Source organism: Bos indicus x Bos taurus, chromosome 2 (genome assembly GCF_003369695.1).
Source record: "Bos indicus x Bos taurus breed Angus x Brahman F1 hybrid chromosome 2, Bos_hybrid_MaternalHap_v2.0, whole genome shotgun sequence".
NCBI lineage: Eukaryota > Metazoa > Chordata > Mammalia > Artiodactyla > Bovidae > Bos > Bos indicus x Bos taurus.
Genome location: NC_040077.1, coordinates 93,236,975 through 93,261,593, shown reverse-complemented (window position 1 = coordinate 93,261,593; position 24,619 = coordinate 93,236,975). Strand labels below are relative to the sequence as shown.

Genomic DNA, 24,619 nt, shown 5'->3' with positions numbered 1-24,619 from the left:
ATTCATGATGTTAAGAAGCTAAAAATAAAATCTGTGGCTAGCTCTAGTTTTTGCATGTGTGCATATTAATTTAAATCATTCCCCTTTAATTATATTTAACACACATTAGAAATTTGATAATTATAAAAGACCTCTAATTATCAACATTCATTATTATCACTATTATTAACATATATTAAGCACCCACATTCTCCTAAATGCTATACTCAAGATAAAAGGTATTAACTTCACAATTCCACTGTGAGCATGAGAGAAGATAATCTTCTTTTCCAGACAGAGAACAAAATTATACTTGTCTACATTGACAGAGAGCCAGTGGATGATTTAGGGATAAAAACTGGTTGTCTTAACCATGAGACAACTGGATAAACAAAGAATGGCTATAAAACTCTGTACTCTGCTTCTAAACCACATTTGAATCTATTCTTCTATAAATGTCCTTTAAATGTTCTTCATGCCTGAATCAGATTTTTTCTTTTTACTTTTCTTTTCTTTTTTTTTTATGGTATCTTTCTGCTGCATAGAGATATTTAAATTGTATAAACAGTCAAGTTACTTGAGATGAACTTTACAATATAAATTTTGTCATCAAATAGAATACCATTTATGGGAGAAAAATAATCCATGAGTGTAAAATAGTGAAATGTTTTTTTTTTAAGGAAGCAGCTCATAAACTGGCTTTAAGGTGGTTTCAAATGAAGATTGCCCTAAGCATTTGAACAATGATAGATAGCATCAATGGGACAAAGGTATGGACTCTAGGGTGCTACTTCCAAGGCTAACCTTTGGTAGAATGAAAAGAGGTTATACTTTGGATGGAAACATATTTGAAAATTCTAGCCCTGCTATTAATTAGTTATATAATCTGGGGCAAATGAATTGACTTCTTTGAGCACTAGCTTCTTCATCTACGAAAGAGGGTAAATAAAGTGGAACTTACAGATTTTTATGAGATGAAATACCATATTTAAATATAAATAATGAAGTGTCCACATCTGACATGAACTTGGAACTGAGCAAAGAAAGGCCCTCCTTCCTTGACATCCTGGGTAGTGTTACGTGGCCATCTGTTGGCAGACCTAGCATACAGATTAATGCTATTAAGACTGCAATTAAAGTGCTTTGTGGTTTAAATAGGCTATTAGGAAAATGTATTTCATTCTTTTCTTTCTATAAACCTTTTATAAGTGCCCCCTGTTCTTTAGGAAAGATATTTCATTTTGGGTATGTGAAAGAAAATTTGATCCACTCACAAGGAGTTTAGTATTGTAAGGGAGATAGAAAATGTGGGAAATTATAACATGGGGTAGAAAGAATTACAATGAAGATATCAGTGCACCATGGGCAGGACATGGTTAATTCTGTACATAACAGAAAGAAATTGGGGGGAGGGGGGATTTAGTAAAAGAAAAAGACCACTGTACTGGGTTTTGAAAGAAAACCGCACATTCACTAGGGGGATGAATGACATTTGTCACTTGCCTGGCAGAAGATACAGCTGGGCAAAACACAGGATCGTTTTGTGTACATGTGAGAAACTTCACGCAGCACACGTGGAGTACATGATGTACTGTGGCTGGAGATGAAGCTAAACATATAGGCTGAGGTTAGGCTGTAAAAAGTAATGCCGAGAAGGCAAAAATAAACCCTTACTCATATGGTCAATGATTTTTCAACAAGGATGCAGGGAAAGAATAGTATTTTCAACAAACAGTTCTGGGAAAACTGGATATTCACCTGGAAAAGAATGAAGTTGGACCTTGGCCCAATACCATATACAAAATTTAACTCAAAATGGATCATAGACCTACACATAAGAACTAAACCAATAAAACTCTTAGAAGAAAACATAGGGCAAAAACGTCACAACCCCGAGGTTGGCAACGCTTTCTTGGATACAGCCACAAACAGGTAACAACAACAAAGCAGACAAACCGGACTTCATGAAAATGAATAATTCAGAGATATTAAAGGACACTTGTCAACAGAGTAAAGAGGCAACCTACAGAATGGAAGAAAACATTTGCAAATCACCTGAATAAGGGATTAATATCCAGATTATATACAGAAATCCCCAAACTCAACAACAGCAGCAAAAGCATACAAAAAACATACAACCCAATTAAAAAATGCACAAAGGATGTGAATGGACATTTCTCCAAGGAAAATATATGAATGACTGACCAGCACGTGAAAAAATGCTCAACATCGCCAATCATTAGGGAAATGCATATCAAGACCACAAGATGACACCTCATATCCATCAGGATGGCTATTTTTCAAAAAGCAGAAAATTACAAGTGTTGGCAAGGATGTAGAGAAATTGGAACCCTTGTGTTCTGTTGGTGAGAATATAAAGTGCTACAACAGCTGTGGAAAACATTATGGTGTTTTTATATATATATATATATATTATATCATATATAATAATCATGTGATCCAGAATTTCTACTCCTGGGTATATACCCAAAATAATTGAAAATAGGGTTTAAGAACAATACTTGTACACTCATGTCCACAGCAGCATTATTCACAACAGCTAAAAGACAGAAGCAACACAAGTGTGTATCAATGAATGAACAAATAAGCAAAATGTTTCACATACATATTATTCACCCTAAAAAAAAGGAAATTCTGGTACAGGCTACATGAATAAGCCTTGAGGATATTATGCTAAATTAAATAAGCCAGTCACAAAAACCAAATATTTATGATTTCACTTATATGAGATACCTAGAGTAGTCAAAATCATAGATACAGAAAGTATAATGGTAACTGCCAAGGGCTGAGGAGAGGGGGCAATCGGGATTTATTGTTTAATAAGTATAGAGTTTCAGTTTTGCTGTAATAGATGAAAAGAGCTCTGGAGATTCACGGTGTCATGGTTGTACAATAATATGAATGTACTTAGCGAAATTTAACCATTTATTTAAAATAACTAAGATGGTAAATACTATATGCTATGTATTTCACTACAATTTAAAAAAAAGCCACACCAAGAAATTTAAAAATATATCCTGGGAAGTGGTCAGTTGTTTCAGGGAAGGAGAGGGACATGATCAAATTTTGTAAATATAGTCAGATATTTATAGGTATATAATAATTTTATTCAGGAAATAGTGAGAAATCATCTCATACCAGTAAAACCTCATCGGACAAATTACACAACCTCTAACTAAACAATGTTTGTATTTAATGAGACTATTCAAATAACATTTTGACAAGATAAATGTATGAACTTTTAATAGATGTTCTAAAACTGAGGTATTACACCGCAGCGATATCAATTGCTTTGGATGCCTATTTATCTTTGGATCTTCATAGAACATAGCTGAGTGTCAAATATATTTTATTTAAAAATTAAGGAAGCATGCATGATTGACACAGTGACTGAAATTAAAGGCAAAGAAAAACGAGACAATACAATTTCTTTAAGCAAGTTCATCAATTCTGACTTGTGATACTTAAGAATCTACCTTTTCCTGTCAAAGGGGAATAATCCTTTATGATTTTTACAACAAATGCCACTTACCCATTCTTTGCTTGAAAGGTGGGGAGTTCTGTAGAGAAAGGGGACTGGAAAGTCAGTTGGAAAATATCAGGGCTATGTCAGTCAGAAAATTGTCAGCTAGTTGCAGGTTAAAAAAGATTTGCTAAAAGTAGTGGTGTTTTCACTGGTTCAAGTCTGTCAGAAGGCTCTGGATTCTCTAGCGCCTCATACCAGTGACTTCAAAACTAACTCACTCCAGATGTCCCAAAGATCATCTAATCAGACATCAAAAGCTGTATGGTGACAAGCTCACATGCTGCTTACGAGGACGCTGTAAGTTTCCACAAGCGTGAAACACACACAGTAGCTACTTTTAAAGTGTGATTCATCTAAATCAGAACTCTGTTTTAAAGTACAGAGCTATTAGGAAAGGGGCCACCCTCCCGAGAAAGAGAAAACTCTTTTAAATGTCTGTACAGTGTCATTCGATGAATAGATTTTGAAAGAAAAAAAAAAAATGAAGCCTGCTCTTCAGAAGAGTTTAGGTTGTGAGGGGAAAAAAAAAATTTCCCATCAGAAGAGATTTCTAAGAATTGCACCATGCTCAGGGAAAAAAAAAAACAAAAACCTTCCTTCCTTTTAATACTGATTGTCTTGTTACTTCTCAAGGTGAACACTCATTAACCCTTTTCTTCCTTGCCATCAATCTTCAGTGAATGTCCAAAACATGGAAGGGACATACAGCAGATCAGAACTTACAAGAGACGCAGTCCATACCCTTGAGCTTTCACTTTAAAGTAATATGATCTACTTGTACTGTAGTCTCCAGATTGAAGCAGTATTCTCCGCCAAAGAATTTAAATGTGTATATGTAGATATATGTATGTTTCTATGCTGCTGCCTTTGTGTGTGTACTTAGCTTTATATTTATATATAGATAGATATAGATATAGACATAGATATTATTACCTTGAGAAATAAAAATAAAGCTTGGTGTTTTACACAGAAATACAGCCTCATTCTATGAGCACTCATGAATATTGAGACATGAAAAGGAAATGTAAAGATGAATTCATACCAATCAAGGTAATAATTTATATCTGGAACTGTGCAGATGCTAGTTTGGGGGTCTGAGTCCTTAACAGTAGTTCATATAGGATTTTTATTTATTATTTCCTTTCAATTATACAAAATTTCTGTGGAAGTCATTCATGATTTAAATAATTTTCTCAGGAGTAGAGAGTTATTGATGCAGTCAGGACACAATCTTGACCTTTGGAATAAGGCTACCTTAAACATCACCTTTACTAAATTTCAAACACGGTCATGCTGTTCACATAAGATGTTGATGAGATTTTTGCTATGAAACACCTTATAAATGTTGTCATGCTCTTGAACTAATTCATATATCAAGATTGTGGTTTTTATTTTCTTCCAAATCTCTTGAAATTAGAAGAACTTCTTGAAGATGCAATATGAGAAAAATTTAGAAGGGGAACTCTTTAAATGTGATGGGTATAAGAGCACTATCTTGTCCAGACATTTCTAGTCTATTCAAGGATTTTGTAAGCTCTTTGAACAATTATTAGAAAATTAAAAAGCTATAACTACAGAGATTACTAACTTTCTGATTATAGAACTCATAGTTTTATTGACAAAAAAGGTAGAACTCAGATAAGTGACTTCATTGATTGCATACTAAATTATTTCCTTTGTTCACATTTCATAGACAGTAACAAAATCAGGCTTTATAAACATTCACCTCTAGAATTACCAAGGTTTGTTCTTTCCTTTAAATTCTATTCTTTCTCAGAATTCAATTTCTCTGATGGAGTCATTGCTAGAATGGTAGGAAGATAAATTGGATCTCACTTGAAATTGCTGACTTCAGCTACCCAACCACATTTTAAATTCCAAGAGGAGAACTTGTGTTTAAACATCTCTCTCCCCTTGACAACACTGAAAAACATAGGTTAACACACTGTCCTAAAGCAGAAAATCATAACCTAAGCTATGCAGAGAGCAAAACAGTATGCTATATAGGTGATTTCATAGTTTTCACATTCTAATTCATTTATACATATGTTTGTGTATATATATACCTATGTAAACACATACACACAAATACAAACATCTTTACAAAATAGTTAAAAGCTGCTGAATGGAATTCATTTTGCCCTTCTTGGAAGTAAAAGTTTTAATCATCTAAATCATATTAATGTGTCAGGCACTGTGCCTGGGGGCTTTCATACAAAAATGAATACATCAGCTCATGCCTCTAAGGAGCCTCGTCTTGTAACAGACATGTAAACAAGCAGTTATATTTGAGTAACATAAGAGCTAATAGAGATAGTACACATGGTAATTCCCTTGAGAGGCTGAGAGGAGTATAGACCAAAGGCAAAGGACACTGGTTTTATTGGTTAAAAAGGTATGACTTAATGATTTGATACTTGCAGGCAGATTGCTAGGGTTAATTGCTTTAGCTCTGGTCTTCACAATGAGGATGTAAGTTTCCTGAGGACAGGGACCATGCCTTATGCTTTCTGGATGGCACATGGCAGAGGTCATGGACATCTAAGGGATTAATCAATTTATGTTGACATAAAAGCAAACCCATCAATTTTCATTATGTGCAGATCAACTTAAACAGCAAGAGACACCATGTCATGGTTACCTCTTTAATTTCTGAGACTGAACTCTGAATAGGGATACTTCTTTTAGATTTTCTGGACTAGATCCAAAAAGAATGATGGGGGAGCACCTCCTAAACAGGGGGCACAATCCCCAGGTTCCTTCATTAGTCATGGCATAGACATTAATGCAGTCTAAATCTGTTTCATCTATTCCTGAAAGGTTTGATGAAAAATTCTTTTGCAGAATAAATTGGGCTTCTAGATTTCCCCCACCTGAACTTGAGTCTTACAAACATAATTGTTTCAGAAACTAAGCTGCCTAAACTTGCCAAACTAAGTAAACATTTGGCCCCATGAAATATTGGATGGCAGTTTTATCTCTTAAAAACAAAGCCATATGAAAACCATCGTTGAAATGTGTCTCCAAGCTCTGGTCTTATCAGCACACAGCGTGAACAGCTGGAGTTACAAACACCAGGACTATTATTAAATCACTGTGTCAGGAGAGGAAAAAAAAAGGAAAACCTTTTGTAGGCTTCAGTATCTCTAAATAATATGATTATATATTACACGCTATTTCTCCCTCCCTTTCACTCTTCAGTATCCATCTCTCCTCCTTGGAAGACAATGGCTAGAGTTTTCTTTCTAATTTACATCAGCGTCTACAATAATTATTTTGTTCCCTTGTTTCTATGGCTACTTAATTACATATCTAATGGATAAAAAAATATGATTTGGACATTCAGAATTTTCGTTGTTTCTATGATGGGTGTCGACAGTCAGCAACCCACAACCAAAAGTCCTCTGACATGTCAGTGACAATTTGATGATTTTAATCCTAAAAGCTAAGCTATTTAACTTTCTCTGTAATATTTCATTAATTCCTTTCATGGATATGAAAATGTTTAATCTAAGAGCAACATCGGCTATAATAACTTCAATGTATGGGACATCCAAGGGAAAATTTTCTAACCAATATATATATATATATACACACATGCAAGACACAAAGACAGTGCTTCTACTCACCGGAAAGATTTTCTCTCACTGGAAGCTACCTGTCATTATCTTTGCTGATGAAGTACCAAAACCTCCGAAGAACTGATATTACATTTTCCCTTCTCAATCCTATTGAGAAAGCAGGACCACTGGAAACACTTTTCTTCAGGGTGTCTTCCCAAAGGAATTGGCTCCCCTTACCCTCAATCTTACTGTTGCTATGAATTGTGTTGCTACTGACTTAGGAGCTATTTTTGACCTCTCAATGAGACAATTCAAAAACTCCCATTTATCTGCACATCTTGGATTTATATATTAATATATTATATGCTCGTGAGGAAAGGTAATAATATATGAAATGACCTCAATTATTTAATACACATTTTCAACTTTTTGTGACCCCATGGACTGTAGCCCACTAGGCTCCTCTGTCCATGGGGATTCTCCAGACAAGAATACTGGAGTGGGTTGCCGTGCTCTCCTCCAGGGAATCTTCCCAACCCAGGGATTGAACCCAGGTCTCCCGCATTGCAGGTGGATTCCTTACCGACTGAGCCATGAGGGAAGCCCAATAATATGATGAAATAACCTTAATTATTTAATACACATTTGGAGGACAGCAGTAATTTCCGCTTTACTTCTTTATCCTTCATCATACTCTCAGAATTAGTGACTTCCCCACATTATTTCATCCTAACCGTTCTTGGTCTTTTGTATTCTTTGTAACATCTGATAAGAGTGATAAAGCACCTTCAGGACACACATGCTGCTGCTGCTGCTGCTGCTGCTGCTAAGTCACTTCAGTCGTGTCCGACTCTGTGCAACCCCATAGACGGCAGTCCACCAGGCTCCCTCATCCAGGCAAGAACACTGGAGTGGGTTGCCATTTCCTTCTCCAATGCATCAAAGTGAAAAGTGAAAGGGAAGTTGCTCAGTCGTGTCCGACTCTTAGTGACCCCATGGACTACATCCCACCAGGCTCCTCTATCCATAGGATTTTCCAGGCAAGAGTACTGGAGTGGGGTGCCATTGCCTTCTCCACAGGACACACATACACACACAAACACACATGCACACACAGACACACACACACACACACACTATGCCATGAGTAAAACTTCAGGGACTTAACAGGTCCTCTGTAACCCATCCATGGACTTTCAATTTAACAACTTCAAAGATGACCATGTTATTTTTTGAAATAAAATGCATATATTTTAGATATAGCCTAAAAAACTGACCAGTATTTTCTTAATTGATTTTGGTGAATCAAGACAAGTAATAGTTTTAGAACAAACAAAGAGAACAACCACAGCATTATCGTTTTCAGGAATCCACTTTTTAATTTACTCACCCTGCAGGATCATTTTGCCCTAGGGTTAAACGTGAAACCATAAACAGTCATTAAAACACAAAACAACCATGGTAGTTAACCGGATATTAAGGGGGAAAATCACATCTGTTTTAGAGTTCTCTTCCATCCGCAAATTCAGGAACATCAATTTCAAGAACCTGGCTTTATGGCATGCCCTTAAGCCAAGAACACCAGGTTACAATCAAGGCAAGGAAGGTAAGATGGCCATAACGAGGTTCTTACTACACTATCTTGCCCCCAGGATTCTCTTTCTTTGATTCACAAGCAGTCAGTCGAATTGAATTTTCTATTCCTTGAAAGATAGTCATATAATATTTGCACATTAATAATCATGCTATTCTGATTAACTGGATAGGTTTATGAAAAGAGGAAGGAAGGAAACAAATTTATCTGATGGTACTCTTAGAGACAAATACTGAGGTTTAGTGGCTTTGTAATATTCACAGAATTAGAAATTTGCGATCTGATTTTTCTACTTTAAACCCTTTTAAAACCTCCAACTTGTTCGAAGCTGTACATCTTAAATAACCAATCTGTAATAACTTCACCAGCCAGAAAACAAGTGTGACTTTTCCAGCATTTCAAAAAACATATCTCTGGACATCAAAGAAAAATCTCCCTTCTAGAGCAAGTCTAATGAAGTACAACTAAAAATAACAATCATCAACTGTGGTTTTAGAGGCAATATTTCAACATAATCAAATGTGTCAAATATTCATTCTTACAGCTTCTTATGCTGTGGGTTTTAAGTAAGTTTCATTTCTTGGGAATGATTGAATATAACCCACTTGGGGCTCTGCCATCTGTGAATTACTTACATATGAACACTGTTTAAGAGTGGGAATTTTGTTGTAGTTGCTTTTCTTCTTGGATATTGAAATGAAATGCAATAGAATAGAGCTTTTTAAGCAATTATTTTTCATATCAGTGGCTACATGTGTGCATTATCACATACTCCCCATTTTCATCATCCCTTATCAAACCACAGAAATCAACTACAGTGCAGCTGAAGTGGTAGAGGAATCATCAGATAGAATTAGAGTCTGAGAGATGGGGAATCTGTAGTCTCCAATTCTGTACCGCCTGGGCTCAGGTCTGAGACACACAAAACCTTCTGGGCAGTGTGCTCCCATGTAAGAGCTGTGGTTGTTATGTTCCCATGGTTTCCTTGGAAGACTGCTCCTCTGATCACTGAGCAAACACTACAAGTGACTACAGGGCTATGTGTAGGGTGCCACATAATTTATCATCCATGCATGGACACCTCTGAGAGTTAGCAGGGACGCTATTAATAAATATGCCACATGAACTCAGACTGCCCCAGGCAAACCTAATCATACTGTTACCCCAGAGATGATGCAACTCAAAGAACTTTCTCTCAAGGGTCTCCAACCATTTCATTAGTGCTATATCCAATTTTACTTAGGTCTGAGCTGCTCTGTCCAATAGGAATACAATGTGAACTACAGCCATAATTTTTAATTTTTCAGTAGTTGTGTCTTTTTTTTTTTTAAGTACAAAGATACAGGTGAAAACAATTGAAATATACTTTATTCAACCGAATTTACCAAACCTAATACCATTTTGATGTGGAGTCAATAAAAAATTGTCAATAAGATTTTTTATATTACTTTTTTCATATTTCAATCTTTGACATTCAGTGTGTATGTCACACTTGAAATACATTTCTAGTGCTCAATATCCACATGTGGCCAGTGGTTATGATACTGGACAAGCAGGTGTAACTAGCATTTGAGTTAGGATGTAGAGAGATAAAGGGAGATGGCTATAATACACGTGTGTGTGCACTTTCACACACACAAATGCATTTTTCTTCTTGGTAAAAATAAACACACTTAAATGTCTTCATTTAGACACCTAGTGACTTTATTTTCTTGGATTTCAAGATCACTGCAGATGGTGACTTCAGCCTTGAAATTAAAAGACATTTGCTCCTTGGAAGAAAAGCTATGACAAACCTAGACAGCATATTCAAAAGCAGAGACATTACTTTGCCAACAAAGGTCTGTCTAGTCAAAGCTATGGTTTTTCCAGTAGTCGTGCATGGATGTGAGAGTTGGACCATAAAGAAAACAGCTCTGAAGCGTTGATACTTTTGAGCTGTGGTGTTGAACTCTTGAGAGTCCCTTGGACAGCAAGGAAATCAGACCAGTCAATCGTAAAGGAAACCAGTCCTGAATAGTCCTATCTGATTACCCCAGCTTGGAACATAGTGGTATCATATTTTGTTGATATAGAATGTAGCAGAAAGATAGTAGCCCTCACTTTGTCTAGGGAAAGCTTTATTGTTGTATTTTCAGTTGATCTCAACACAGAGCCTAAGTGATAGAAACATGGACCTAATATTGGTGGGGTTTCTGCATGTAAATCATGGTAACACAGATCACACTTTGGTTTGGGAGTATATTAACATCATAAAAATAAGCAGTAAATTATAGTTTTTCTCTTTTATGTAATTCTCTCATTTTTATGGTTCTTCTCTTCCTCCAATCCAATATATTTAAGCTTAACGTGGGTTCAATCAGTGGGCAATAAACACACATACAAATGCCACACCACATACTGGTTCTGTTTATACTCATCATTAGAGCAGAACACATACACTTGATTTTTATTAAAATAATGTTCTATTAAATATGTTTCCTTATAAGGATGGAAAGTGAGAAAATATTACATCTAAAATACTTTCAGGACACTTCCAGGCATACAAAAAGAAACATACAAAATACTCCTGTAAACCTATTTAATTACCCCATGAGTTAGTATGGTGACCCCTACTTCATACATATTATTGCTTTTTAGTTGCTAAGTCAAGTCTGACTCTCCAACCCCATGAACACCAGGCTTCTCTCTCCATAACACTCCCCAGGCAAGAATACTGGAGTGGGTTGCCATTTTCTTCTCCAGGGGATCTTCCCAACCCAGGGATCAAACCCATATCTCCTTCATTGGCAGGTGGATTCTTTCCCATTGAGCCACCAGGGAAGCCATCCTACACGTTAACAGTTTCTTACTAAGAATATTTTATATCACCCTGGGAGAATCCATTTAGTTCATTCAGCATCTCTATATACCAAAAACATTGCCTTTTTTTCTGAAGCCATCATACACAGTGAGACTTAAAGTGGAGAAGAGATTCACTTTCAGAAAATTTTTAAAATAGGGTGCCATTATGGAAGATCACCTATTGCAATGATATACAGCCATCATCGAAAACTTAACTCTTAGGCTATTTCAGAGGATGAAACACAATTACAACTCTTCAAAGAAGATTGGGATTTAGCAGAAAAATCCCACAGTTTCATATGGAAAGAGCACATGGTCTCTTAGTAAACTATTCTCCTCTTCACTTCTCAGTTAGAAGTAAAGCAGTTGTAAGCTTTATTAGGTGTAAGCAGTTTGGTATCTAATTTCACTTTGCCTTCATTTGAATGTTGAGATGTAGAAACTGGGTAGTGGTACCACATGTCTATGATATCAATAGTGTGGAACCATTCACCATTATATGACTTCACACAGCATTGCATGAACATACCACAAACAGGTAAACTATCTCTTGGAGCATCATGAAGCGAGAGGATGAGGGATCCAACTGTACAGTGTGCTAGTTAAGAGCACAGGTTCTGCAGCCCACCACCTGGGTTAAAGTCTTGACTTGGCCACTTACTAGCTGTGACCTTGGATAAATCATTAGACCTCCTTCTGCTTCAATTACATCATCAGTAAAATGGAGACAAAGGCAAGTTGGTACTTTGAGGTGGAAGTGTAGATGACAATGTAAAGCCCTTTAAACAGTCCCAGGCACACAACTGGTGCTCTATAAATAATAGCTCTCACTATAACTGTATCCTAGCAATAGCTCATATTAGTTATTATTAATCTTATAAGTAATATCACATATCCTATCAAAAGGTCTCTAATTATCCACTTACTTAAGACTGTAATGTCCCAGTTAGTTTATGTGTAAGGCGCTTTGATCTTTTACTAGATATGCAAACAACAGGATACCTACTGGAATCACAGGTTTCAGACTCTGCCCACCAGGGTGTGAAGCGCTTGACTGGGCATCAGCAGGTGGGCTTGGCGCTGGGTCGCTGCTTCTCCTCACCAGCAGTGGAGTGCCTATAGGACAAAATAAGAGGTGAAAGGTCAAGAGACCCCTGGGGTGGGGGGAGCAGAAAGTATGGTACAATGCAATTTATTTAAAAGGCTTATAACAGGCTTTAATGTAAAAACATTCTATTCTAAGGATGCCTGTAAATTAATCCATTTAATGATCTTTTTGTCATCTATTTCTAGGATGACACATGGAGACAAAATCTTTCAACTCTTAGCTTTCCCTACTCACATTTCAAAATAAGTCATTGTACTCAACAGAAAACGGTTAGGCAATGCAAAAGTAGACAATGTGCAATTGAAAACTGGTCTCAAAAATATATTTGAGTCTTAAAAAGAATGATTATCCAGCAGACAAGTGAAGAGTTTCACAGAGTCAGTGCAATTTGCTATTCAGGAGAGCTGGAAGTATAGTTATTACTGCCATTTGGTGCTTCCCAACTGTTCTGAATGATGATATATACTGAAATAAATTATTTGCTGGGGTTATAGCATTAATGTCTATTTAAGTTCACAAAGAGATGGGCTTCATTCTCTTTCTTTTCTTCTAAAGTAGATAAAACTGATAAGGAAAATAAGTTAGCTCTTCTAAAAATATATCCTGATTTCTTTTAAATTTAATGAAAGCTTCCACTATTAAATATTTGAGTCAGTTATTAAATTCTGAAAACAAATCATACTATTAGAAAGTTCAAATGAAATTCAACCATAACAGAGTGAGTGGCTTAACTACTCTGCCTGCAATTAGGCTAAAAATAATTTGTTTCATACACAATTGACCACTATATAGGAAACTCTCCAAAAATCTGTGACTTAAAAATTGCTCTTATAAAAATTAACTTTATGTTTGTGTGCCTCTAGAGAAAAAATAGTAGAAATGCAATTCTCTGTTTATCAATACTCTGAAAGTAATTCAAGCTATCACAGTTTAAAATAACATTTTTCATACTTCATTCTATATGGTACAGTTACAAAAAGTCAATCCATTTTGAAGTTATTTACAGATCTGATTTTTCTATGTGCTTTATCATCCTTATTCTGTGTACAAAACATAGAATTTCTAACACCTTTCACCCTTATTCAATTATAATTTGCTTTTTTTAAAAAAACTTATTTTATAATAAGAAATCAACATGCTACTGAGGATGAAACACTATGCCAAAAGGTATAATAAAGTCCAAGTTCATGTTCCATTATTTATTTTTTATTAACAGGTATACTTAACTACATTATTCTCTACCTCCATCTTAAACGCCTCCTGTTAAGTCACTTAATTTCTCCTTTGCTGTCTCCAATGAATATTTTTAAATAGGAAAGTGACAGAGTTTTAAACAATCTTTCACTTGGCAATTTAAAATATAATTTTTAAATTCTCAACCCCATTCAAAGGTGACTGTCTGGAAGAGAGAGAGTTACAGTTTAAAAACAAGGGACGACACATTCCAGGGTATAAGAGTAAGCAAGTAATCAGAAGCACTGAAGATGATTTGAGCAAATCCTTGGATGCATATGGAGCTTTGCTGGTGGCTCAGATGGTAACGGAGAAGGTTATTGCACACCACTCCAGTACTCTTGCCTGGAAAATCCCATGGACGGAGGAGCCTGGTGGGCCGCAGTCCATGGAGTCGCTAAGAGTCGGACACGACTGAGCGACTTCACTTTCACTTTTCACTTTCATGCATTGGAGAAGGAAATGGCAACCCACTCCAGTGTTCTTGCCTGAAGAATCCCAGGGACGGGGGAGCCTGGTGGACTGCCGTATATGGGGTCGCACAGAGTCAGACACGACTGAAGCAACTTAGCAGCAGCAGATGGTAAAGAATCTGCCTGCAATGCAGGAGACCTGGGTTCAATCCCTGGGTTGGGAAAATCCCCTGAAAAAAGGGAATGGCTATCTGCTCCACTATTCTTGGCTGGAGAATTCCATAGATAGAGGAAACTGGCAGGCTACAGTCCATGGGGTCACAAAGAGTCAGACATGACTAAGAACTAACACACTTTTTGAATGTATGTAATAGGGTAGAAGGCAGACCTTGTAAGCCAAGCTGAAACGAGAGAGAGTCAACTATATTCAGTTTTATGTAAATTCCTGGGGTGGGGGTGCAGAGTTTAAAATATAACATCTGCTTGAAGGAGTTTACTAAAGATTAGACTCTTAAAAACAACAATGTGAGGACAGTGGGGAGGACCTGGGCTTTGGATTAAACAAACTGAACTTCACCTGTCCTGGCTCTGTGACACTGGACTGCTCTGTGACACAGGTTCATCATTTAACACCTGGTGATAACACTGCATCACAGAGCTGATGGAAAGCTGAAGTAAAATAAGGCATGTATGAGACACTCCACTGTCTGACAAATAATTTTTATATAGGAATCAACCTCCTCCCCAGATATACACACATGAGAAAAAGGAGAGTATAACACTTGTTCTTGTGAGCAATGTTACCTTATCTGCTTGAAAAGCTCAACTCCCAGTAGTCAAGTGAATTTTCTTGGGATACTATGTAAATGAAAATAGTAAAACATAATTCTCTGCAGAAACAGGTATAGCCTTATGAAAGAAATTTAAGCTTTTAAGAAAAAAAAAGTTGAGATGGAAAGGAATTTCAAAAGTGGAAAAGAAGTACCACTCATTGGTGATTTTCAACTAATTGAGATAAGACTCATTACATTTCAGATGCAAAAGCCCTCAATTCAGCTCAAGGAACAACACCATGCCTTGATATCATAGTTTAAAATGCACTGGCTGAAGAGCCAAATAAAATAAGAAATACTAAGTACTTTAAAGCATAAAGGGTTTATACAACTTTGTTTCTCTATTCAGTTAAATATTGGAGGCCCCACTATGCATCAACCTTTACAAGAGGTGGATAATCATTAAGATGAATAATCATGGTGCTCACTCTAGGCATATCTTTTAAAGATGGGGATGTGTGGGCAAAAAAAAAAAAAACTTCAGTATACAGAAAAGTGGGTCTCAGTGAAGTGTTAGGGGCGGTATGTATGCCTTATTGGAGAATTGATGCCAATGAACAAACAGTGCAGACTGGGTCAAGTCCCATGCTAACTGGCCAGATGCACAGAGTGTAATGGAAGCCAAAGAGACAGCCACAGACAAGCAGCATCCCTCAAAAGAGTAGAATTCCTGATCGGGTGTGTAGCTGCTGGTAACTCTGTCCTTACAGGACAGAATACTGCCTCATCAGGGAAGCTCAATACTTTTTGGATCATTGTACTTCTATATTCAGGGCTTATGGGACATTCAGGAAAAAATTTACACACTCATTCACTGTTCTTCCCCTTAAGAAGATGGCTAGATTCATCATGCTCTCCTAGGCTTAGAGTGAACTAGCACTGGAGTTGGTTCCTAGTTGTATATGAAGAGGGTGCATCTTCCAGTTCTTAAGCAATCACCACTTTGAAGATGATAAATGCAAAATTCAAAGAATTAGAGGTGATTGTCTAATGTGCCTTATAAATACAATAATGCCTTTAAACTGTGGTGCTGGAGAAGACTCTTGAGAGTCCCTTGGACTGCAAGGAGATCAAACCAATTATTCCTAAAGGAAATCAACCCTGAATATTCACTGGAAGGACTGATGCAGAAGGTGAAGCTCTAATACTTTGGCCACCTGATGCGAAGGGTCAACTCATTGGAAAAGATCCCGATGCTAAGAACTATTGAAGACAGGAAGAGAAAGGGATGACAGAGGATGCGATGGTTGGATGGTATCACTGACTCAATGGACAAGAGTTTGAGCAAACTCTGGGAGATGGTAAAGGACAGGGGAACCTGGTGTGCTGCAGACCATGGGATCCCAAGGAGTCAGACACGACTGAGCAACTGAACAACAACAACCCTTATAAATATAATTATAGCAAGTCAGAGAAGGGTCATCTAAGCATGTTTGGGTAAAGGAATTTTGAAAGAGGCAGCAACTAGTTAAAAGGCTCAGCTTGGTACATCAATGAATCATACAAGATACAAAGGCCAACCCAGACTGAAGGTGTTATCTATATAAACACAAGTTGCTGTCTCCTCAGTATAAATGACATGCACACACATCCCTGGGGGATTTTTTTTCCCCTGTTTAGATAGATGATTTGCTTGGAAAGAAATCAGCTTAAATGCCAGATGATGTGTTATATATGAAATTCTGTTTATAGAGTTTTGAAAGATGTCTCAGAAAGATAGGCAGTTACAGAGACTGAAACCAAGATCCAGAAGAATCATCCGTATGATGATGCAGTGGGCAGAGAAAACAAACAGTGGTTTTAAATGTGACCTCCAATGTCAAATATCACAAAGGCACAAGTTCAAAATTGTATGGTGAGTAGGAGCCGGGATTTATTTAAGAATGGTTAATGATTCTCCTGAGCAAAATCAGAAGTACTTGATTCCAGGGCCATTGACACCTGGAAAGCTCTGGGGGTCCCAGTTAAGGTGCCAAGAAGGCTTTCTGTAAGAACTGGGGGGCCCCAAGCATGGAGAGGCTGGGAGGGTAATGTGAAGAAGGTAAAGAGGGACTCAGTGACCACAGGCAAAAACAGAGTGAGCAACTAGAAGACACAGGAGAACTTAGCAACGACTCCACATACAAAGCAAATGAGAAGGAGTGTCCAAAAGAAACCGAAAACTATGCTTATATTTATTCCTTGAGGAAGGACAAGCAAAAAGGAAGTTTTAGCAATTGCTGTGATTTGTTCCAGAAAAAATCCATCACCAAGAATCTTGACTTTAGCCCATCAAAGTTTTGAATGATCTACTTCTAAGTTAAGATGTCTTGACATGCATGAGAAATCAAAGATGAGATTTTTCAGTTGGGCATTTATAAAGGTGCGTATGAAGTTCATACTAGAAATCGTATTGGCTTCCAGAATGACTGACAGAGACAAACATGAGGTAAAGCGAGGAAAAGAGGAAGATCAGCACACGCCAACCAACAGCACTGCAGGCAAACCGATGAGAAAAGCTGGGTTTTATGCTCACAGAGTCTTCGGAGTATCTTCACACTGTGTCTAGAATAACATGTGGTTAACAAAGCCACAGAGGTGAGCCTAGAGGAAAGGTGGGGTGGTAGGAAGAAGAAAGGAGCTGAAATTAACATAATAAACTGGTTCTGTAGAAATAGGGGTAAAGGCTGGTTTTGCAGAGGTTGTTTCCCTTTGCTCTAAGATATTCAGTTCAGTTCAGTTCAGTCGCTCAGTCGTGTCCAACTCTTCGTGACCCCATGAATGGCAGCATGCCAGGCCTCCCTGTCCTTCACCAACTCCCGGAGTTTACTCAGACTCACGTCCATAGAGTCAGTGATGCCATCCAGCCATCTCATCTTCTGTCGTCCCCTTCTCCTCTTGCCCCCAATCCCTCCCAGCATCAGAGTCTTTTCCAATGAGTCAATTCTTCGCATGAGGTGGCCAAAATATTGGAGTTTCAGCTTCAGCATCATTCCCTCCAAAGAAATCCCAGGGCTGATCTCCTTCAGAATGGACTGGTTGGATCTCCTTGCAGTCCAAGGACTCTCAAGAGTCTTCTCCAACACCACAGTTCAAAAGCATCAATTCTTCAGCGCTCAGCCTTCTTCACAGTCCAACTCTCACATCCATACATGACCACAGGAAAAACCATAGCCTTGACTAGACGGACCTTTGTTGGCAAAGTAATGTTTCTGCTTTTGAATATGCTAAGATATTACTTCTGTGCTATTGAATTATTGGTCACAGAAACACCTCATTTGAAGAAAGAGAATACATTCTCTTTCCAATGCTACTGACATTTAGGATGACAAGATAAATATAAAGGGGGAAAATGTTATTCAAATACAGCTAAATTGGTGTGTGTGTGTTAGTTGCTCAGTCATGTCTGACTCTTTGTGATCCCATGGACTGTAGCCCGCCAGGCTCCTCTGTCCATGGAATTCTCCAGGCAAGAATAATGGAGTGGGTAGCAATTCCCTTCTCCATGGAATCTTCCTGACAAAGGGATCTAACTCAGGTCCCCTGTATTGCAGGCAGATTATTTGCCATCTGACTACCAGGAAGCCCTAAATTGATAAATATTAATATTTCACTTTGATGATGAAAATGCATTGCAAAGCCCTTTTTAAGGGCTTAAAAAGAGATAAATAGGGGGAAAAAAGGCTCTGCCTGGTAAGCAATATTAATAGTATGTTAATAATATTAACAGGATGCGTAAATTGCATCATGGTTGCCTAGATGCTAATTATCTTGTACTATGACACTTGTTGAGTGCATTTGACATTACAAAATAGAAATGTCCTTCAAACATACAGTGACGAGAGAGCAGGTGTTAGGAAATCAGTACTTCAGGTGCCCCTGGCATTGTGAGCCCTCCAGGAGGGTTGCATCTCAGAGTCCAAGGTTTCCTGGTTAACTCAGGAGGTATGTTTGATAAGCTATACCCAAGGCCCATTCCAGATCTGAAAAGAGAGAGTTCTGTGATTTATATAGCCAATAAGGAAATTGAAGTCCAGAGAAATTAAGTTCCTAAGTCTTTTGGACTTGATTTCTGCTCCCATTTTATTCACTTGACATTTTTCCATTGCAGGGTCACACCTCCATGTGGGTGAGTGCGTGGAAGTAAGAAGAGCGGTGTCTCTTCAGTGCGGTAGCAATTCTTTTCATCAAAAAAAGTCAGCAGATAGGAACATGTGGATAGGAAAATACAGAAAAAAGGAAAGGATGCTGGGAACTGAGTGACTAAAAGGCAAATAGCAACCCATATCACACAGCAAGTTGCTGACACCATGAGTCAAGGCCCACCAACACATGTCACAGAGGGCACGGTCTCTCTAATAAATGATCTAAACATTCTTTTCCTATTAACCATACAAATAGATTTAAAAAAAAAAAAAAGATTAGTGGGAATTCCTTGTTGGTTCAGTGGTTAGGATTTCATGCTTAGACGACAGAGGGCATGGGTTCAATCCTTGATAAGAGAACTAAGAGCCCCCAAGCCATTTGGTACAAACAAAAAATAAAATTAGATTTAAAAAATAGTGCAGAGTGCAGTGGCCCAAAGTGCAGTGGCCCAAAGCTTTGAAGTGCTACTTGGCATCTCCTTTCTTCCGTGAAGCTCTTAACCATTCAGACATGACGGAGTTGGTCAAATACTACTTAGGTTGAGTCCTGCTTGCCTCTCCTCAGTCATCTTTGTATGAATCCAATGGTTGGTTTTTGTTTATTTTTTTAAACGGTTTTTAGCTGATGTTCATGAAGAGCAGTGAGTACCTAGAACTATGCCAATGAAGAAAGGAAATCCTATCTAAGAAGGTGCATTTCTGTACCAGAGCTGTGTCATAACCATCCTTTGGGCCCTCTGCTGGAAAAGTAGAATCAAGTCTCAAATAATGCCTTTTTAATTATATCCTCTAGTATTATAGATGTAGGACAGTACTGTATCATACCTCTGTGAATGTAAAATATCTTGTACCTGCTTTATGATATGTAGTAGTGACCGTGCTTTATCAGATCTGTTTTTAATGACGTTATTCTAGAATGTTTTCTTTCCAGATGATGATTGAGAAACGTAATCAAAAAATGGTGCCAGGTACCACAACAGTAACAGAACTTAGCTGTTTTCTGAGGTTTTGTTTTTTTACTTTTTTTTTATTTAATGGAGTGTGCTGGATGTCTCTATAATTTTGTTCAGATGACTGCAGAACTTGGAAAAGCTGTTGCTGCTACTGATGCATAACATACTGCTATTGGTCTTTTTATATAAATAAATAAATCTATATATATATATACATATATATATATATATAATTTGAATTTTTGGAAACTTTAGCTGTGCTGTCAACTTTGGAAAAAGTATCCCAGTTGTACCGTGTTGGGTTGGCATTGTACAGAAATTAACAGCCATATTGGTCTAGAAACGTTAAACATAATTTTTTCCATTTGTACAGGGGTAACACACTGTATTAAATATGTAAGGTCTTATCTACATGGGTTTGATTACAGAAACTAATAAAGTATTCTCTAAATAATGGAAAAAAAATAGTGCAAGTGGCACATTATTTGTTTTTGGAGGCAAGCAGATTGTGTATGTGTGTTTATGGGCATGAGATAGGGCTTTTCAACTGATGCCTAACAAACTCCCCTGAACTGAAATCTGGAGAACCATTTAAAAAAAAGAAATTCATAATGCTATCAAACTGATCACATGGACCACAGCCTTGTCTAACTCAATGAAAATATGAGCCATGCTGTGTAGGGCCACCGAAGATGGATGGGTCATAGTGGAGAGTTCTGACAAAATGTGGTCCACTGGAGAAGGGAATGGCAAACCACTACTTAGGTATTCTTGCCTTGAGAACCTCATCCACAGTATGAAAATGCAAAAAGATAGGACACTGAAAGATGAACTCCCCAGGCCAGTAAGTGCCCAATATGCTACTGGATAAGAGTGGACAAATACTCCAGAAAGAACGAAGAGACAGAAGAAAAGAAAAAACAATGCCCATTTGTTGATGTGATTGGTCATGGAAGTAAATTCCGATGCCGAAACAAACAGTATTGCATAGGAACCTGGAATGTTAGGCCCATCAATCAGGGAAATTGGAAGTGGTCAAACAGGAATTGGCCAGAGTGAACATGGACATTTAGGGAATCAGTGAACTACAATGGACTGGAATGGGCAAATTTAACTCAGATGACCATTTTACTACTACTGTGGGCAAGAATCCATTAGAAGAAACAGAGTAGCCCTCATAGTCAACAAAAAGGGTCTGAAACGCAGTTCTTGGGTGCAACCTCAAAAACGACACAATGATCTCTGTTCGTTTCCAAGGCAAACCAATCAATATCACAATAATCCAAGTCTATGCCCCAACCACTAATGCTGAAGAAGCTGAAGTTGAACAGTTCTATGAAAACCTACAAGACCCACTAGAACTGACACCCAAAAGAGATGTCCTTTTCATTACAGGGGACTAGGGATACCTGGAGTAACAGGTAAATTTGGCCTTGAAGTACAAAATGAAGCAGGGCAAAGGGTAACAGAGTTTTGACAAGAGAGCTCACTGGTCACAGCAAACACCCTCTTCCAGCAACACAAGAGAAGACTCTACACATGGACATCACCAGATGGGCAATACAAAAATCAGACTGATTATATTCTTAGCAGCCAAAGATGGAGAAGCTCTATACAGTCAGCAAAAGCAAGACCAGGAGCTTACTGTGGCTCAGATCTTGAACTCCTTATGGCATAATTCAGACTTAAATTGAAGAAAGTAGAGAAAACCACTAGACCATTCAGGTATGACCTAAATCAAATCCATTACAATTATACAGTGGAAGTGACAAATAGATTCAAGGGATTAGAATCTGATAAAGTCCCTGAAGAACTATGGAAGAAGATTTGTGACACTGTACAGGAGGCAGAGATCAAGACCATCCCAAAGGAAAAGAAATGCAAGAAGGCAAAGTGGTTTTCTAAGGAGGCCTTACAAATAGCTGAGAAAAGAAGAGAAGGTAAAGGCAAAGGAGAACAGGAAAGATATACCCATCTGAATGCAGAGTTCCAAAGAACAGCAAGGAGAGATAAGAAACCCTTCCTCAGGGATCAATGCAAAGAAATAGAGGAAAACAATACAATGGGAAAGACTAGAGATCTCTTCAAGAAAATTAGAGATACCAAGGGAACATTTCATGCAAAGATGGGCACAATAAAGAATAGAAATGGTATGTACCTAACAGAAGCAGAAGCTATTAAGAAAAGGTAGCAAGAATGTACAGAAGAACTACACAAAAAAGATCTTCATGACCCAGATAACCAGGATGGTGATATCACTCACCTAGAGACATCCTGGAATGCAAAGTCAAGTGGGCCTTAGGAAGCATCATTATGAACAAAGCTAGTGGAGGTGATAGAATTCCAGTTGAGGTGTAAAAGATGATACTGTGAAAGTGCTGCACTCAATATGCCAGCAAATTTGGAAAACTCAGCAGTGGCCACAGGACTGGAAATGTGGGTTTTCATTCCAATTCCAAAGAAAGGCAATATCAAAGAATGTTCAAACTACTGCACAATTGCACTCATCTCACATGCTAGCACAGTAATGCTCAAAATTCTCCAAGCCAGACTTCAACAGTACGTGATCCATGAACTTCCAGATGTTCAAACTGGATTTAGAAAAGGGAGAGGATCCAGAGATCAAATTGCCAACATCTGTTGGATCACAGAAAAAGCAAGAGAGTTTCAGAAAAACATCTACTTCTGTTTTATTGACTATGCCAAAGCCTTTGACTATGTGGATCACAACACACTGTGGAAAATTCTTGAGGAAATGGAAGCACCAGACCCCCTTACCTGTCTCCTGAGAAATCTGTATGCAGGTCAAGAAGCAACAGTTAGAACTGGACATAGAACAACAGACTGGTTCCAAATTGGGAAAGGAGTATGCCAAGACTGTATACTGTCACTTTGTTTATTTAACTTATATTCAGAGTACATCATGAGAAATGCCGGTCTGGATGAAGCAAAAGCTGGAATCAAGATTGCTGGGAGAAATATCAATAACCTCAGATATGCAGATGACACCACTCTTATGGCAGAAAGCGAAGAAGAACTAAAGAGCCTCTTGATGAAAGTGAAAGAGGAGAGTGAAAAGTTGGCTTAAAACTCAGCATTTAGAAAACTAAGATCATGGCATCTGGACCCATCACTTCATGGCAAATACATGGGGAAATGGAAATAGTGCGAGACTATTTTGGGAGGCTCCAAAATCACTGCAAATGGTGATTGCAGCCATGAAATTAGAAGACACTTGCTCCTTGGAAAAAAAGCTATGACCAACCTAGACAGCACATTAAAAGTAGAGCCATTACTTTGCCATCAAAGGTCCATCTAGTCAAAGCCATGGCTTTTCCAGTAGTCATGTATGGATGAGAGAGTTGGACTATAAAGAAATCTGAGTGCCAAAGAATCGATGCTTTAGAACTGTGGTGTTGGAGAAGACTCTTGAGAGTCCCTTGGACTGCAAGGAGATCCAACCAGTCAACCCCAAAGGAAATAAGTCCTGAATATTCATTGGAAGGACTAATGCTGAAGCTGAAACTCCAATACTTTAGCCACCTGATGTGAAGAGCTGAGTCACTGAAAAAGACCCTGATGCTGGGAAAGACTGAAGGCGGGAGAAGGGAACAACAGGGGATGAGATGGCTGGATGGCATAACCGACTGGATGGACAAGTTGAGCAAGCTCCAGGAGTTGGTGAAGAACAGGGAAGACTGGCATGCCGCAGTCCATGGGATTGCAAAGAGTTGGACACAACTGAGCAAGTTAATTGAACTGAATGTCTGAATAGCAGTGAAATTTATGGCAAAGCCCCCAAAAGAGATCACTTTCACTATAGCAGTGCCTGAGCAGGTCTTGTGCCCAACCTGTGATGAATGCAGCAGCTGTGACATGCTTTCAGATATCGTGATGGAAAAACCACATGAGAGAAACCAAGTCACATTTTAGTAGAATTTCAATTTTCCAAATACTTCAGCCTTAAATATCACTCCATTAACAAACTGACTCCCAGTATTGCCATAAAAGAAAAAAGAAGTTCAAGTTGATGAACAGCACTATTTTTCTTTCCTTTTGGATTGCAAAACCTAAAGTCTGTTCAACACACAATGCGACAAATGCAAGCAATTCACAGAACTGTCTAGTGACACAATAGTTATGAATGAGCAGACACACGATAAGATATTTTTAGTATTTAGAAAGCTTCGATGAGAGTAACATTTCTATAAAAACAAGTGAAGGTTTTTGTAACTGACTTTTATTGGGAATTATACTTTTCTCTGAGGATGCTTATACCTCTGACTTGAAGTATATCATTGCTGTATTCCTGAGGGTATATGCTTTTTCTCATATTGAAGTTTTCACATTTTATCCAGCTGATATACACCAAACTATAGTTTTTCATATCGTTAACCACATGGCAATACCAAATTTCTCATGTTATTT

General features: G+C 37.9%; 1 protein-coding gene across 1 annotated transcript in view; it reads right to left on the bottom strand.

Annotated features, from left to right (window-relative positions):
• PARD3B (par-3 family cell polarity regulator beta) overlaps positions 1-24,619 on the bottom strand; it is a 1,152,531-nt gene that overhangs the window by 595,173 nt on the left and 532,739 nt on the right. The window contains exon 4 of the mRNA XM_027565061.1: positions 12,534-12,643. Coding sequence (XP_027420862.1) covers positions 12,534-12,643 — 110 coding nt within the window. The remainder of the gene's footprint in view (positions 1-12,533; positions 12,644-24,619) is intronic.